Genomic DNA, 18159 nt, shown 5'->3' with positions numbered 1-18159 from the left:
TGAAAAATGGAATAACTCGAAACGAACGGACTGCGAAAAAGGCGTAGAATATATGGTTTCTCCCCGGATGTTGTAAATAAATGATGATCTTTAAAAGTAAACAGTGACTTTATTTGTAATAACAAGTTTTTAACAACAGTAAGATGTTAATAAAGGTCATTGTCTAAGCCAGCGTCAATGGATTTATAGTAATTCTTAATAGCCTGAGTTTCTCTGTCGCTGAATAATTAAATCGTTATCATTAAACGTTCGTATTATAGATCGCATTATTTTTCTTTTGTTTGCGTTGAACGTAAAACGTTTTGAAAGTTATCGTCGTTCAATTGTTATATATATAATAAGAATGGTAATTCTCGTCGTAATATAATGTATTTAAAACACACAGCAAGTACTTAAGTATTTCGTTGTATCGTAAATGATCGGCAGGAATAAACTAATTAAATGTTTTAGCGCTGAGCGATGGGGTAACATTGCATGTAATGTAAATATACAACTCGTAGAGCGAACGACGTTACTCATTGTCAGTCAGATATTTCAGGTCAGTTGCATTCCCACCACTCTTATTGCCGCTTTCTTTTATACTTGTCGATTACTCGTAAAACACATCACTAACAAGAATTGATTAACGCAACTTAACGCATTGTCTGCGAAATGTTCACCGAACTATTACCATTTTGGACGAAATACTGGTTTCATGTACTGATCGGCATTATTTCCTGTAGCTTTTTCAAATTATTTTACGACATCTCGAAAGAGCGTGCTGCACGTGAGAAAAATGACAAATGTGATTCGAAATTTGTGGATAACACTACGGAGCAGCTAGAAGGTAATACCTCCAAACATTATTGCCACCAGTCTTGGATTTGTAAAGCTAGAGTTTACCGGAAAGCTATATTTTAATTTCGAATAGAAAAATTAATTTAATGTTACGTCAAATCCATCTTGGTATTTTTTTATCTTATACGATAATAGATACTTCCAATAACTATTCAGAATGTAGGTTAAATCTAATTCAAAGAAGCAAAAAGGTTTCCAGTGATGAATATTTTCTTTAGACATTGGCGAAGAAAGATTAGAAGATTACGAGGAACCTGCACTACCGATAGACTTGGAACATATTCCATATAATTACGCAAGACCCTCGGAAGCAGAGACGCTTCGTCTGGCTTCAGAATTTTATAAAATTGTAGCCGCTAGAAGAACCATAAGATTTTTCAGTTCAGACCCTGTACCAAAAGAAGTCATACGTGACATAATAAAAGCTGCAGGTACAATATTATGTAATTCACATTCACAAAACTCCTTACACATCCGAGTCTATTTTAGGCACTGCGCCTAGTGGTGCACACACAGAACCATGGACATTCGTAGCGGTATCGAACCAAAAGGTGAAACAGCAAATACGGTCTATCATCGAAAGAGAAGAAGAAATCAATTACAAGCAAAGAATGGGGGTGAAATGGACAACGGATCTGCTACCGTTGAGAACCGATTGGGTGAAAGAATACTTGACTATTGCTCCTTATTTGATATTCGTGTTCAAACAAACGTACGGTGTTTTACCAAATGGAAAAAGAAAAGTTCATTATTACAATGAAATAAGCACATCTATCGCATGTGGTATTCTCATTACCGCTATACAAGTATTAACATTATAATACTATAGTTTCTTATACTGTGTACCTATGCGTAATATGGATCTTAATATATGAACTTTATATCTAGTATGCAGGTTTGGTAACTCTGACTTCTACTCCTTTAAATTGTGGACCTGCTATCCGCAACCTTCTTGGACGTCCTCAGAATGAAAAGCTTGTTGTACTACTGCCGGTGGGATATCCAGCAAAGGATGCTACTGTGCCTGACCTTCAACGCAAACCTCTATCCGATATCTTAGTAGAAATTGAGTGACACGCATCGTAACAACTAAATCTGCTAGCAAACATTCCTGTCGGAATATCCACTGTGTTTCTCGTGGAACAATATAAAATGAGTACACGTAATCATAAATTTATACAAATCCTTATGGTTTGTTTTCATAAAAAAACTTATATTTTTCTTGAGTATTGTTTGTCGCTTATGAATTACCTTACATTACACTTTCGCAAATATATATTATTTATTATAATTATAGAATATAGTTTCCCTTGGTCATGACATGACTTCTGATCTTACAAAGTTAATCCTAAAATGTTCAAATGGGAAGCTAATCCCTGAAATATAGCACCCGAAGAAGTTCTATCGTTATTTATCATTGTATGTATTCCTTTCTGCGCTCAGAAAATTTCCATGGCACACAATAAGACTGTCTAAAAGTTAGCGATTCGGTTTATATAAACTAATGTTTATTCAAATTTGCATACAGTGTGTTAAAAAGTAAGCGATATAAAATGTAAACTCATGTCAAACTCAAAATACGCTTTGTAAGACTAACTCTCTTGCTCTCTCTCTCTCTCGCTTTCTCTCTCTCTCTCTCGCGCGACTAACACACAATTCCATGTCATTAAGTGACCCTAAAATTACTGAATTAAAAAAGGGAGAAAAAAAATAAAATAAAAAAAAAGAAGAAAAAACAGTTACATCAATGAATACCAAATATCACCACAGTATCTTAAATTAAGTACATTCAATATATGTAAGATATGATAAAATACTGAACTAACGATAAAAAGAATAATAGAATATAAATTTCTGCAGTACTGCAAGGTTTTTTTTGTATGTCATAGCTATACTGCTACTAATGGCTGTGTCATTAAGTGTAAAAGCTTTAGTATCAAGATACGTACAGATAAATAGACGGTGTCTTATTTATCGCTATTTTATGAAACAGATACTAAATATTAATATCATGTTATTTTTTTCCTCTAGATTATCAATTTCTCCTTATCGTTTTCTTTTTTCCTTTCTTCTGAATCTCGGTTCTTTGTCGTTTTTCGTTTTTGGGGCTAAAAGTCGATAGCGAGGAGCTAAGAGTATTTCGCAAAAATTCGAGATCCTCTGGATTCGTTTTTTTTTTCTTCTCGAGATATAAGCAGTTCTCCAAAATAGTAAAAAGCAACCGAACTTCGAATGTCAATGGCTAAAAAGTAAATTTCGGCCTAGAACTAGGAGAGTATCGTCGCGTTTATACTTTTCTACGATACGCTAGAATTTTCTACGATAGTAATATCAACCGCGGATACCACGCGTCATCCTAAAACGAATAAAAAATATACTTCTCACATTTCAATGAAAAATGTAATCGATCGACGGCGATCCGCCGTCGGAGTACATATCGATAGTCAAAGGTATCTCGTCGGTTCCGCGTTTGCTTTTATAATATCAGTGAGCTTAAAAAGTGGGACTGTTCATCTATCAATCTTATGTTCTTTTCTTTCTTTTTTGCTGGTTTTCCTTTTATAGAAATATCTCGGAACAGTCCATCAACGGTACATATTTCGATACAGCTACTGGGTAAACGCTAGGTTCGTTAAAATTATAAATACGCAATTATTTATACTTTTAATTTTCTGAGATCACCAAGTGCCTGAGATAACTAACGCATGTATACAGTACTAGGAATACTTCGTCAACGTTTTTCGTCTTAATTATTACCGCGAACTTAAATAAAACAAAAATGTTAAAAGAGGGGGCGACAGGGGAATCCGTAAAAAAAAATATAAAGGAGAAAAGATTAAGAATCGTCAATGCTGCCAACGTTCATGAATCACCCGTAGTATTAGTACTATGTTTAAAAAATGAAAAAAAAAATATATATATATATAAAAGAAAAGGTAAGCGAGCTTTTTCTGAATATGTATACTCTCCTAATTCAGGAACGGCCGCTGCACCACAGCAAATAGATGAAAATAATCCGTAACTTATCTACGAGACAAAGAGCTCTAATCACGGCGATGAAATTCTGCTATGCACAGACGGCAAGACCAGGAGCCCTCGGGAGGAGATGCAAGAGGTGGAGACAGACAATACATGTGGTATCCACGATCACAGTCGTCACAGAACAGCAGCTGATCCTAGTTTAGTTCGCGAAACAGTTTCAAATTAGCTTCCAATGTTACCTAACGCGACGCGATTATTTTCGCGGATTTTTCTCTTTTAAATTGACCGTCTTTTTGCTTTTTCTCGGAGCAGACTTCGATCTCTCGTGTTAAACAGAAACAGCGGACGGAACTTGAATCTTAAGTAGGACTTGCAATCCCGCAGGATCCCGCGTCATTTTTTGGTCCCGCATTTCTTAAACAGGTGATGCAAAATCCCGCAAATTTTGCAGGACTATGCATGTAATGAAAATTACATGTACCAACTCTATTATCTATGTATACCAACTATTCGACCTACAAGTGTAGAATCCGCGGGATTGCAAACCCTAATCGCAACACCGCCGCACTGAACAATAGCTCATCGATAAGCGTCATTTCAATACCGATCGAGGCAGTGTGTCGCGCACTACTTGCTCCAACTAACCCGACTCCTTTGAATGATCTAAAATCGCTGAAAATACTGGATCATCTGATACGTCAATTTCTAACAAGGGCCATCAACTTTCTCATTATATTTATCAACAATTTGATTTGATTTGATGATATCGATTGATCTAAAAAACAAATTCTAATCTAGACGGCATAAGATCTACATAATTATATAAAATTACAAGTCGAGAAGCTTTTTAGATTTGCCATCTGAAAGGACAAATCTCCAGCACAAGAGAAGGCGGAAATAGTTGGAGGAAGTTGCTAACGACCGTTCTCGTTCCTTCGTATTGGATGATCCTAATAAATAATGGTAAATACTCACATCGTTGTCAGAGGTGCCACAAATGGAACAGCATTTGCATTCGATACACTGCCACCTGTACTTGCGAACAGAAACGATCATGTTCGCAGTGAATTGCAAACAAGTCGGATGCCCTATAACAAGAACGTACGCAGGTCATGGAACAAGCATATTCGGGATGGAGCAGGATAGTTGCGTTTGGACGAGTAGAAAGGTGCTAGGACATTTATCTTGTGCCGAAGAACAGTGAACTCCAAGCTATTTCGTTTTCTATTTTTGTCACATATTTTCTATTGTCTCGAATTTTGACCACGATCTTTTTATTTTTTTTGGTCGGTCGCGTCAAAGTGGACTTTTTTTCGCTTCTATTCTGAATTTGTCAAACCAGTTAGAGCGCCACGACTCGCGAATATCAATTGGTTCTTTTTGTTTTTCTACAAGAATTTTGTTCCTTTTCATTGACAGAATTTGATCTTTATGCATTTGTATGACTTTCACCCTTCCTCAGCACTAAAAACGTCCGGAATAATGATAACGTTTTGTTTATGTTTCCGCACAGAATGCTTTATTTCATGATATCTGCGATTCTTTTGATGTCACCTCTTGAACATATTGTTATTTTATTTGGAATAGTAAAGGTGGTAAAGTAATAGCGGTGCGTACCTTGGAATAGTTCACGTTCTTTCTTGCGCAGCACAATATAAACGTCGCGGACCAGCACACTCTCTCTCCCTCTCTCTCACTCGCTGACATAATCGAACATGCATAAACACACACGCATGAAACGTTTCACCCTTTCGCCCATTCATAAATTCGTCCCTTTCATCCTGCTCCTCAAAGTAATCTATCTTTCGCTCGCTCATTCATACAACTCATAACGTATCACATTTGATATATATATATATATAATATATATAATATATATATTTATATATAACTAGCGTTACTTAAATACTAGATTTGTAAGCCTCATGGGTATTGCTTAATTAAAAATTGCCTAATAACAAGTCTTCGATTTTTATATAACAAGGAGGAACTATTTGCATGCTTTCGTATCATTTTTTCATTTTCTCACCTTTCTCTCTCTCTCTATCTCTCACACACACATACACACACACTCTCTCTCTCTCTCTGTCGTTTTACCATGTGAGTTTTTCTTATGATAATCGGATCAATTATCGCGGACGCTCGATCATAGTGACGCCAATAATATGTCGTTTCCTTTCTGGCAGAATCGATGAGAATAATCGAGAGCGGAAGGGTGCGTAAACATTGGCAAGAGCGTCCGGGGAAACTGTCTAATTAAATAATCGTAATTGAGACGATACAACGAGGGGAAAAAATCATTATCGAGTATGTGCGAGTTACAACTTGTCGTGCCCATAAATCTATGATAATATGTAACGGTTAGAGTTAAAAAAAGGAGAAGATGTTCACGAAGAACGTGCCACGGACCGAAAAACTCATAGGGTATCGTTTACAGCGAAACGGTCGACGAGACGCGCAGAGGCGAATTTACAGGAACTCGTGGCGTTTACAGGAAACCCGTTGAATCATCGTCGGGAAATCTGGGTCGAAATCCACCGCAATTCGCAGATTACTCGATTATTAAGCAGCCACGAAACGGGGCTCTTCAGCATTGTTCGCCGGCTTATTTTTACCGCGGCGATTACGTTCTCTGTGGTTCTTAATCGGGGTTGATATAAAGCTCAAACGTTAGTTTTTGCGCATATAGAATGTAAAATGTAGCTTTCGGTGTTCGAATTCCTCGTTCTGTTCTATCACAGCGTATCCGTTGTGAAACGAATATGTTCGGCAGTTTTCAGAAACAAGTCTACGTCTTTTCACCCTCCTCTTTCCTAAATGCTTAGTCTTGTTTAAGTTTATCATTGTTTCCTATTGTCTCGTTCGCTTCTCTTTGTACATTGTTTTGTGTATTAAATATCGTTTGATTTGATTTTTCGCTGAGCGATTGAGCAAGAAAGCTTCGAGTTTCTGTGAAATCGTTCTATATGCACCGGTGTAGTCAGGGTCGGCGCTGTATTTCACGGGGCCCTGTGCAAATAGGTGTCGAATATAATTTTCATTTTCAAATGATTCAAGTCTCGTTCTTCCTCCGAATAGCTTTCGATGAACGATTACAACGATTTAACGCAACGGTTTCGTCTGTTGTTAATTAAGTCTCTGGTATCAATGCCAATGATCCTAGAACAAGGATTGGAGAAAGTTTGTAACAAACGGTCACGTTTTCGTAATTGTTCGCCTCTGCGCGACGTCCTCTTTAGCTGACCGGTCTGTTGCGCGAGTGGCAAAGCTTGTACAAAACTAAGCTATCATCGAGTCTCCTACAGCAAGGAAGATACAAGACACACATATCCTTCTTCCTGCTCGATAGCAAACGCGGAAAAGTAGGATAAAACTCTCTTTCGCGCGTTTTCTTTCTTCGCACGCCTCTAAGCGCACGCTGCTCGCTGATCGGTCTCATTTTCCTTCCCTCTTTCCCCGTTTTCTCCTTCTCCCCTCTGTATTCCTGTCTTTGCTCTTCCTGTTCCTTTAAATATGCAATAAATATATCTCGTCGTCGCCATTCGATGACGATCCGACAAAAACAGCAAACGACCAGTGTACACGCTATATATAATAATTGCAACGCGGCGAGAAACGATTAATGCCCAAGAAAAACGAAAACGGAAGGATTTTCGAAGCAGCAGATTCTCGCTGGAATGCGTGTAAACGGATAAACGGATGGAAATGGAAACGCGTCGAAGAATGGTTTCATCGGAATTTCAAATGATCCCGAGTCGCGACGCGTCGAGGAATCTTCTTTAATAATAACCGGTCCCACCGCGACGTTCATCAGAGTTGCCGCTTGATTTCTAATCGAATACTCCTTGTTTCCTAACCGATCAATTTTTACCATGAAATATCCGTCGGAGTCTGTATTCGATGAAGAAAAATATTACGCATCGACAATCGAACCGGTTCGCGAGAAATCAATTCGAGTCGGTAGCGTTTCCAGTAGCGAGCTCGGCGCATGGCAAGCAGCCACTCCATCTACATATTTAAAACGTGTTCCGGGGGTTGGTCCGACTCCGAGAACCATTTTTTACGTGTCCCTTGCGAATAGAATAAATTACGTTTAATAGATTACCGTTTTAGTTTTGTTTGTAGCCGTGCAGCTACGATAAAAATATCCATTTCGAATACTGCGACGTGCGATACTGCAAATCACTCGCACTCCACTTTCTACAACTTTATATCACTCCAACATAAATAAATTTTTACCTAATAAAATGACTATTTCAATGCGAAATAAATATTTGCTAGCGCGGTCGCCACCTTTGTTTACGCTTGAAACACTAAACTTCAAGTTTTCAGATTGTAAATATTATATGCGAGTAATTGAAAATCAAAAATCGCCGCGTTTCCGGCGCAGGTTCGAATAATGAACCAGCGGCAACCCGATGCGCGGAGATTCTTCGGAGAAAGACGAAACCATCGTTCGCGCGAAGAATCGGATTCTTACGTAAATGGAAGCTTCGATCGAGCACTCGTTCGATCTACCCGGTGTCCTATAATGGAAGAGTACGGAGCCGCGATCGCGAATGTAAAACGTTTTCTATCCGAATGCAGCTATGCAACGAGAAGATGCGACCGTGTGCTTTACGGCGAACCTGTTCCGTACTGTAAAACCGAGTTTCATTTTTACTCTCTCTCTCTCTCTCTCGCTCTCTTTCGCTCTTTCTCTCTGTTTTGCCACGAGTATTCGAACGGTAATACATTTAGCTAGCGTTATATGTGCTGCGCCTCTTAGGTGTATTGCAGATCGATAAATAGAAGTACGGAGAACGCAAATCGAAAGGAAGAACGAAAGTATTTACAAGACTGTCCTCTCTCTCCCTCTCTCTTCCCCTAGAAACGTAGAAATATTCGAAAACATGGTTCTTTCCCCGTCTTACTATATATATATATATAATATATATGATATATATATATAATATATATGATATATATATATAATATATATATATAATATACATATAATAATATATAATATATATATATATAATATATATAAATATGTTGCTCTCGTTTGAACGATTCACACGACTGTGCTGGATAATATAATTATAAAGTCTATATTCGTATCGTTTGTTTAAGCTCTCTCTCACTCGCTCGCTCTCTCTCTCTCTCTTAAAATTTTCTCGATTATAGAACGATTACTTCGCGGCCAGCATCTCAATATCTTTCCTTTCTCTTTTTCCCCCTCCTTACTTGTTTGCTCTCTTTTGATTTTTCAACACGATAACGTAAGAACGCGATATCTACACTGTAGTCAAACAGAGAATACAAACACATCCTCTTCAATACGTGCTCTAGTGATACTGTGCAACAGGAATTTCTTTGTCTTTCCGGTTTAAAAATGTCGAGTTTCATGCACGTGTCTCTCGCCCCGAAAAAATGGCAGAGTAGTAGTTTCGTTCGGTTTCCCTTTCTTTTTTCGTTTCAGATATCTCGAGATTCATGTTTGAATTCCTTCCCCATCCCACCCACCCGGCTCTCTCTATCTCTTTCTCTCGTTTTATCCTTCTTTTTTGTACATTACTCGTTTGTTTTGTTCTTTGTAAAAATTTGTCCCCTTAAAAACTAATCACTGAATTACAATAAATCACAGTTGATCCGTGCAGCAAAGGAATCATCGAGGAATTCCCATCGCTCAGATGCGACAAGTTGCACCATTGACAAACTGATGTTTTTGCTTTTCGTGCCTTGACTAGTGTACGTAAAGCTCGTAACCGTTTTTTTTCTTTTTCTCTCTTTCACTCGCTCTGTCTCACATTCACTCTCTCCCAGGCTCTCTCTCTCTTTTTCTCCATTTTGTTTTTCCTTTCTTCCTCTCTAAAACGCTGAAACCGTGCAGCTTCCTTAATTATTGCACACAATGAATTTACCCTTAACGATGCGATTTCTTTCGAGCGTACGTCGTACAGCAACTAGGTATTTTTTGTTTTGTCTTTCTTTTCTTTTTGTTTATGCTTTATCGTCCTATTCAACCCAAAAATAGTGTTTTCTTTATTTTCTGTGTGTTCTCTTTTCTCTCTCTCTCTCTTTGTTCTCGTTACGATCCTCCGCGGTGTGGTTATGAAAAAATAGCTCGTCGAGTCGACAACAATTCCGAAAAAACTCGAGACACCGATTCGCTGATTCGCGAAAACGCGGTTTTCTGTCTCTGAGAAGCTCGCGGATCGTAAAGGAGACACATGAGCGACAAAGAAAAAAGGTTTTCTAGTCCACCGACCATGTATACGAGGAGGACGGTAAACGGGAAAGATTTTTGCCGATTTTCCTTCTGTTTTCCTTCCAAGGGGACCGAAGTAAGTATATGCGCCAGAGCTCGAATCGAGCAATTGTTCCGAAAGAAAATCATAGAACCTGGAAAATACAATCATTAATATTCTGTTCTGCATTAAAGGTCGTCGTACGTTCGCTTAGTTTAAACAAGAGAAATTCTAAACTGGCAGCAGGGCTTTGGAGAAAGGGACTCCGAGAACAATCAGCGAAACAAATCAACGAACAAGACGAAAAGGCTGAAGCGAGCAAGTGAACAGAACCAACTGGATATAAAAGAGCAGCGGGGGGGGGGGATGCGTTCAACAGAGTCCAGATTCAATAAAACTTGAAACTGCCTCTTCTGTTGCCTCTTTAGTGGATCGTTTTGTTTTCGCGAGATTATCCCGAGAAAAATAAGTCGAAACCGAGTTGTGCGGAAATATCGTCGCACCTCGTTAATTGTACACGACCGGTCCCATGCAGCGAGTAACTATCGAGGCAATACTGGCATGCATCAGCGAGGGACCTTGATAAGGGGTCTTATGCATATTTAATTGAAAAATAGTGCGTCTAATGCATGGAAGGTTTTTACTACAGCGACTACGGTAAATGGAAACAGTCAGTATTTTAGGAAGACAACAGCCTGACGCGAAAGTGGCGAAGCAGTAAAGAATCTTGAAGACGGCGAAACACTATTATATCAAACATTCAAGGAAACAGATCCGTTCAGTCCCTCGAGTAACTCTGATCGAAAGAGTCCCAACAGGAGAACAATTGTAAAAATTCTTCAACAACAATCGTCTAATAAGGAACCACATACTGTACTTATCTACTCGAGGAACTCATTCCCAAAGTTCCACTGTTCGTCACAGGCATATCCAACTTGTTACTAGCGAGAATAAAAATCTCAATCCTCCTTTCTCTCTATATATATACATATATGTATACCTCCTATATGTACATCTCTATCCTCCTGTGTGTACAGTGCGTCCAACGCGACGAGGCAGTGAAGGTAAAAGAAAATGCACGCTTGTCTGAATAGTTAGCAGAAGGGCGCATAAATAAGGACGCGTTTTCGTGTTGAGTTTCAAGTTGGACGTGCCTGTTCCCGAGGTCAGATCTGAAAGCGTAATGGCTCGGTGTGACAAGAGGGGTGTGGTGGTGGGGTTGTAGAGTGCGTGGAAGAATTGATATCGTGGTACTTACATCGGTCCCGCGACAGCGCGAAACGAAAAGCAAAAGTCGGCGGGGTTGCCGCCGTTGTTGATAGGGATCTGTGTGCTGACAGGGGGTGTGTCCGTCCCCGTATACATGGCCAGTGGTCCTGATACAGAGACCACCGAGGAAAGTAAAGGAAGTAATCCTCCGCTACCCAGAGAGGGTTCGATCGACGGAACGACACGACGCGCGATTACCCGACTATATATCGGCGGATACACACACGCCACCTGCATTAATTGTGATTCGTTCTTCGTGTATACTTGCGCTTGATCTTTTCCTCTGGCTTACCTGAGCGGCCGCAGTCGCTGCACGAGACCAGCTCTTCGGAGCCGCCGGTCTTTTTATTTTCTCTAGCGTCGCCCAGACAGAAGTCACAGTAGGGGGAGGGTTGGGCTGATTTTCCAGGTTTTTTTTCGTTCGTCCCAGGGGTTGGTGGCCCCTCCGTCCTCACCGAGGAGGGCGAGGGCACCGCAGTACCCGGGGACGATACTGCTGGCAGATGATCCTCCTTCGTCGACGGAATAGTCGGCGATGAGGGCGCCGTTGTTGCCTGAGCCGCACCTGGCACCGGTGATGGCTGAGGCTGTTGAGCAGGCTGCGGTTGCGGTTGCTGTGGTTGCGACGATGCTGGCTGCTGAGCCTGTTGAGCCGGCTGCTGGGATTGCGCCGGTGACGGAGCCGCGGGCTGCGTCGACGCCCCCGCAGCGGTCGCGGTAGGCGCTGCGGGGGACGGACTCGAAGTACTCGATGAAGACGCGTTCTGACGACCCCGACGTGTACCACCTAATCACAAACCGACCACATACCCAGTTGCGCTTTGCGTCACAAGCTAATGACCATGCACACTGGCTTAGAGACAATGAGTTTAGAATCAGTCCTGTGACCACCACCAGCGTAATCGATTCAGTCGGCTCCGTACTCTGAACGACACACAGTTCCTCGATCATCTCTACAAGTCGAATGCAAACCGGTGAAAGCATTCAACACTAAAAACATATATTTTATAACTATTAGGTTGTCCCACAAGTTTCTTTCGCAATGCGTACATTTAACGTTAGGTTTACGGGACCCGTCAAGATGACGGGTTCTAATATTTTGAATTTGCGATTAGGGATTATTTACCAAATTTATTTCTTTGGGTATATATTATTGGAAAACTGGCCAAAAATTTGGATAGACACATACTTATTATGTTCATAAAAGAATGCGAAATAATTATTTCTGGAGCTCCGTAAACCTAGTCTTAATATTGTTACATCACACAAGTATAATACCAAGAACGTGATCATCTGTTTATTAACCTTTCATTACGTGGTAATAAAACAGACTTTTCAGATAACCTAATACTTGTGTGATGCAACAATATTAAATGTACGTATCACGAAAGAAACTTTTGGGACAAAGTAATAGTTTAACCCTTTGCATTTCTTGCAAAAAATTTGGTACGTGTCGAAGAACTTCCGGGGAGGCGAGCACGTTATCAGCGAGATCGCTCGGCCGAGCGGAATCGATTATTCGAAGCGTCACAGTGTTTAGAAAAAGGAACTGGCACAACAATGAGGAAAGAAAAGTCAAATAATATATATGTATATGTAAATATAATATATATATATGTATGTATAGAATCGTAACAAGATGCACAAATTACGTAAATCGATGCATTCCATCACCAAGAGCAATTACAACGATACAATGTCGAAGTATCCGTTCCAAGGTCAGACAAAACAGCGGCGCAAACACGGCAATTCTACGATTATAGGCGAATTTCTGGAGATGAATCTCCGGGCGTACGGGTATGTAAATTATATAAAAATGTCTTTAGTGAAGCTTTGTTGCAGGCGATCGTCGAGAGAGGAACAATCGAAGCCAAAATCGCTCCAGGATTGTCAAAAGCATATTAAATAAAAATACTAAAATAGGTACAGTAAAGTAGAGAGAACGAGCAAAATACGGAAAGAGGAAAATAGAATACTGTATAAATGCCGTTAGATTACTCCATTACAAAGACTCGGATCAAAAAACTTCGTCATGCTGCGAAAAGGATAGTACAGAACAACCATGATCAAAAAATAGTACACACACACATACCAAACACACGAGAGAGAGGCTGCGCCCAACAAACTCTACTTCAGCTAATGAGAATGTCGGCTCTCCACGGCATACGACATAAACACTCTGAAATTACGCGATTGCAGAAGCATGCTAGTATTGCAAAACATTCGCCAACAAATCGCTTATTCTCCTTTTCCTCTGTTCCCTTCTTCTTTTCCCCCAAAAAATAAATGATAATGTCGCGTATACACAATAACGTATACCGAAAAACAAAATATATATATGTGTATATTGGAGAACACAAGGTGTACATAGTGAAGTGTACACGATGCGAAACAGAACCGTATCATACTGGCTTAACGACACTGTCTCGGTATGATAATCGAGACTGTAGAAAAGTTGTGCAAATACACAGAGAGAGAGAGAGAGAGAGAGAGAGAGAGAGAGAGATCAAAATAGATAGAAAAACGTAACACCGACAAAAATTCGTGAACACAGAATGGTAAGAACGCTACGTTATTTGCAATGCATGCATTCGCAACACATTTAAAGAATGTAATACTTAAGTTCCATCGAGTAAAGGGGGTGTGGGGGGAATAGAGATGATAATATCTGGATGAAAACAGGTCCCGTGAATGGATGAGAGATCAGAGACAAAGATTTCGGGGTACCAAGGGCTGTGTAAGGGTGTCCAGGAGCAGGGGAAACTTCATCAGCGGCGGCGATGGCTGCCACAAAAGGAGAGTGAGAAAACTGAGCTGATTTTGGCTCCAACCTGGCTGGTTCGAAGCAGCGGTGTCTGCAACGCTCCTAGGTTCAACATCAGCAGGACTAGGACTTAGTTCCTTAGCAGGATCACCGGAGGAAGTAGAGTGGGAATGACCGTAATGGTAGACCAGACCAGGTCTGGTTTTATACCGTGCGCTGCATACTGCAAAAGTGCAAATACTGTTTTTTTCCCACAAACCATCCAATGCAACGTCCATGATGTGAGAAAGAGAGTCAGAGAAAGAGAAGTTGGTTTTTGACGAGATTGATTGGATTAACCGCCATGTTGGGTGTGTCCCATAGAAATGTGACATTTGTTAAATGAAAAAGCGAAAAACGGGACAAAAACGGTATCTACTGGATAGCTACAGTTCGGAGAAAGTACATGGCGGTTAAAGGATTCGAGGAGAAGAAGCTTTACTAGGTTCAGGATAGCATTTGCACACCTTCCGTACCAGTACATATCCCTATCCACCTACGAATCTATGTATATGTGGACAAGCAGTGAAGGAGTTCCAGCCCAAGAAGCAAAACTAATACGATGCAAGGCTTGATGCTTGTATACTCCTACAGAATGAGCTCGCTACAGTGTGAGCCAGTACATTCTTGCTCTGTTATTGGCAGGTAGTATATAGGTCCGAAGATATTTGGCCGATACTGTAAGCTCGATCAGATTAATCAACGGTGTATATGCTTGCGTAGAGCAGATGTGCACGGTTAGAATCGAAGCTTACTGGTCGTGGCCAAATGTCTTTAGATTTATCCGCTAGTCTAACAGGAGTGGTTTCAAGAAGTAAACAGATTGGCAGGCACATTCGAGTTAATTCATAGACTTTCGCGTCTGGAAAAGTTCGATCAAATTAGTAGTGACTATTATTACTCCTTCAAGATCTGAACAAACGCGTATCCTATCTGTTGTTTTTGTTTCCTTTTCTTGAATTGAATATTATTATTTCTCGCGAACTACCAATGACTACCTTTCTAAAATTGGTAAAATAGCATATAGACTTTTACATAGCCTGTGTAACATTTGAACGCACTGCATATATTTACTCGCGAGTGGTCAATCTTATATCCCTTTCATACAGAACCATGTCACGTCTCTTCATACTTCGATAAACAGGAAATAGAGAAATGGAGTACAAGGTTTGATACAAACACAAAGTATATACGACAAGGATCGGAGTATCCTATATAGTGTAAAATTGATAAACTTGAAGGAAAACAGCAGTCAATACGGTACTGATCAATCTCACTGAGCAAAGAGCATTAAAGTCCAACATGAAATTACTATAAAATCTAAGAAGGGGCACCTCTCCACGTTATAAAGTTCATTATAAGTTCAATCACCATCCCCAAAGTGTAAAATTATGCGGCAACCAAGACTAGAGTCTTCAATAATTTATTTCGAGCTTCCATATTATTCTTTCTTTTTTTATATATATATATGTATATATATATATGGTATAGTAACCTTTTGCGTAATCTTGTGAAATAATACGTAAGGCATCATAAAAATATAGTTATTTAATAAAATTAACAAATCTTCTAACGCAATGCACTTGTTCGCTTATTCGAAATAACAACTGATAGAACTAATAATAATAATCATAATGAAACTAGTAACAGGAAGTGGTCATTTGTAGTTGTATCTATGGTTAAACTTACGGTCACAAACGAATGGCTTATCAGTGTCAACAGCATCATAGTTGGTTTTTTTCCGCCCACGTCCCCCACCCTATTCGATCAAAGTATTTTACAAAATTTAGTATATTCAATATAAAAAATACATTAAGGGAGTCTTTTCCAAGAGACGACATTCGCGCGTAAACACTCACATACCGCTAGATCACGTATACGTACGCGAGGATTGCAAGGGTCCGAGATTCCACTTCTGATTTCTCGATAATGCAAAGACAAGGTTTTTTAGTAGTCAAAACCGCTAGATGAAAGATAGTTAACCGCTAGGGCGCTGTTTGCCTCAAAAGTCCTTCTTTTACGTTTCCGAGCAATGGTTTTGCAATATTTGGCTGCATGTTGCCCGTCAGAGAGGCTAGTACGCCGGCGTGACTGCAGCGTCCTCTGACGGGCAACATGCAGCCAAATATTACAAAACCATTGCTCGGAAACGTAAAAGAAGGACTTTTGAGGCAAACAGTACCCTAGATTGATCTTTCATCTAGCGGTTTTGACTACTAAAAAACCCCGTCTTTGCATTAATTAATTAATTATTTATTTATTGATGCCGTAAATCGAGAAATCAGAAGTGGAATCCCGGATCCTTGCAATCCTCACGTACGTATACGTGGTCCAGCGGTGTGCGAGTGTTCATGCGCGAGTGTCGTCTGTTGGAAAAAACTCCCCTAAATAAATCAAGCATACCTTTGTACGTTTGCTCCCTGGACTATCTGTGGAAGGCGGATGATTTCGTGCGGGATGATGTCCACCCCCACGAGGTTTTCTTCGTTTCCTTTTGCTACTGTAACTTTCTTCATAGTCATAATCACTTTCAGGATCCGGTTCCTCGTACGCGTCCATATCTAATATGTCCTGTTCGTCGTAGAACCAAGCATCTTTACTATGTTCCTCTGTAAGAAATTGTTTTTATTATTTTATTGAATATTCACATATTGAATCCTCATTTCTTTCTAAATATATTTACCTTTAAGAGCAACAGATTCTTTACTATCGTCGTTTACGTGCGTTACAGTTTCTACACCTTCTACACAGTCTTCTGGATCTCCTCTGGGACCTCTTTTTGGATGCAAATAATGCATTAAATACTGACGTCTCTTTTTCCTCCATCTTTTACTGGGATATGTGTATATTTGACCGTGCAGCAGGCCTGGAAGTCTTTCTCTCGCCGACATGAACAGCGAAGAATGATTTTGTGCTACGCCTGTAATTTTATAATAATTTATGTTACTTCAAAGTTGTAATAATATGGTTTTAGGAGGGTAGTCTTGTTTCCAGGATTGATAATGAAAAGATGGGGTTTTCCAGTAGCTAAAAGCACTCTCAAAAGTCCTATTTTTACTTTCACGAAGCGTAATTTGCATTATTCGGAATGCATAAAGCTGCAACAGCTACATACTGCTGAATAATGCAAGTTACGCCTCATAAATGTAAAAATAGGAAATTTGGGAGCGACTACAGCCTGGATTAATCTTTTATCTAGTGCTTTTAACACCCAGAACTAAAATAGTTGTTATATTAGAATTTAAACATTATTATACAGGGGTCCTACAAGACTGTTTCTCTGAATTTACGCTGTGATTCCAAACTTTTGGCAGGTACTGTATGTGTGCTGATCACATAAATACAAACAGACGCGATCGATTCGTGTATTTAGGAGTATTATACAACGTTGATAACGGGATCGTTTCGAAATCATGTAAACGTAAAATATACCTGTTTGCGAATCGAGGAAAGGCATACGTAGTCGTCGTTCTCTGCATAATCGGCTGTTATAATTCGAGGCATTCTCGATGGACTCCCTGTACGCGGTGTCATTAAGGTAGCTGGAAAAAATCGATAGTTGCCATGTATTTAGACGCTCCGGAACCAACAAGTTGAAAATTCGCCAAACGTTATTATTCTAACACGTACCTTTCGATCTTACACAGATTACTTTCGTTTACAACTTGAATAAGTCCGTGAGAAGCCGGTGAAATTGTAATGGCTGTCATTTTATAACAACCGAAAAGTACTCCTCCAGCCCTTGCTAGCCGTTTGCCGTTTGCTCTTCTTCCCGGAAAAGGAGCTCCATTGACTGTCGCATGCGCACTTCGTCCGACCGTCGCGTCACGATCTCCGCAAGAGGGCAAATTAAATTAAATTAATTATAGAGTGTCTCGCTAGTAATTGGCCCGTAAACGAATACAGAAATCAAAGATATATAACACAGCATCTAAGACAAACTTTCCTGTATTACTTTACTGATTAATCAAAGTAGAAAACCTGAAAATGAACGCTTTCTTTTCTTTTGATTCGAACCATTCAAATCAACCGCCA

At 39.8% G+C, this 18159-nt stretch overlaps 2 protein-coding genes across 10 annotated transcripts; one reads left to right on the top strand and one right to left on the bottom strand.

The window, feature by feature from the left end:
* The first annotated feature begins 651 nt into the window (after positions 1-651).
* Positions 652-2699, top strand: Iyd (Iodotyrosine deiodinase). The gene is made up of 4 exons (XM_076438759.1): positions 652-826; positions 1056-1268; positions 1327-1643; positions 1726-2699. Exons 1-4 carry the CDS (start codon positions 652-654, stop codon positions 1909-1911), a joined length of 891 nt encoding a protein of 296 aa, XP_076294874.1. The 3' UTR covers positions 1912-2699.
* D4 (double PHD fingers d4) lies at positions 1764-17931 on the bottom strand. Of its 9 annotated transcripts, XM_076438731.1 has the most exons (10): positions 17755-17931; positions 17557-17666; positions 16808-17044; positions 16528-16733; positions 15814-15883; positions 14153-14308; positions 11614-12108; positions 11311-11428; positions 11053-11224; positions 10066-10206 (listed from the first exon to the last, which is right to left on the bottom strand). In XM_076438731.1, the coding sequence occupies exons 1-9, from the start codon at positions 17832-17834 to the stop codon at positions 11056-11058; spliced, it is 1641 nt and encodes a 546-aa protein (XP_076294846.1). In that variant the 5' UTR covers positions 17835-17931; the 3' UTR covers positions 10066-10206; positions 11053-11055. The 9 variants fall into 9 exon arrangements, with proteins under 9 accessions (XP_076294848.1, XP_076294847.1, XP_076294841.1 ...); XM_076438733.1 differs by lacking the exons at positions 10066-10206; positions 11053-11224; positions 11311-11428 and adding exons at positions 1764-4013; positions 4795-4907; XM_076438726.1 differs by lacking the exon at positions 11053-11224 and having other exon boundaries at positions 5311-10206; positions 17755-17930.
* Between the last annotated feature and the right edge of the window lie 228 nt (positions 17932-18159).

This window comes from Lasioglossum baleicum, chromosome 14 (assembly GCF_051020765.1).
Source record: "Lasioglossum baleicum chromosome 14, iyLasBale1, whole genome shotgun sequence".
In the NCBI taxonomy this organism is placed as follows: Eukaryota; Metazoa; Arthropoda; class Insecta; order Hymenoptera; family Halictidae; genus Lasioglossum; species Lasioglossum baleicum.
The sequence above is the reverse complement of the archived record's forward strand: the minus strand, read 5'-3'. Positions and strand labels throughout refer to the sequence as shown.

What these genes read in the sequence shown, in the direction of transcription:
- Iyd (XM_076438759.1), top strand. Translation starts at nt 652, where the DNA reads ATGTTCACCGAACTATTACCATTTTGGACGAAATACTGGTTTCATGTA. An exon ending in TGACATAATAAAAGCTGCAG is followed by an intron (nt 1,269 to 1,326) that starts GTACAATATTAT and finishes AGTCTATTTTAG; the next exon opens with GCACTGCGCCTAGTGGTGCA. An exon ending in TTCTCATTACCGCTATACAA is followed by an intron (nt 1,644 to 1,725) that starts GTATTAACATTA and finishes CTTTATATCTAG; the next exon opens with TATGCAGGTTTGGTAACTCT.
- D4 (XM_076438726.1), bottom strand. Translation starts at nt 17,834, where the DNA reads ATGACAGCCATTACAATTTCACCGGCTTCTCACGGACTTATTCAAGTT. An exon ending in TAAGCCATTCGTTTGTGACC is followed by an intron (nt 14,309 to 15,813) that starts GTAAGTTTAACC and finishes GCACTTTTGCAG; the next exon opens with TATGCAGCGCACGGTATAAA. An exon ending in CGCTGCTTCGAACCAGCCAG is followed by an intron (nt 12,109 to 14,152) that starts GTTGGAGCCAAA and finishes GTTTGTGATTAG; the next exon opens with GTGGTACACGTCGGGGTCGT.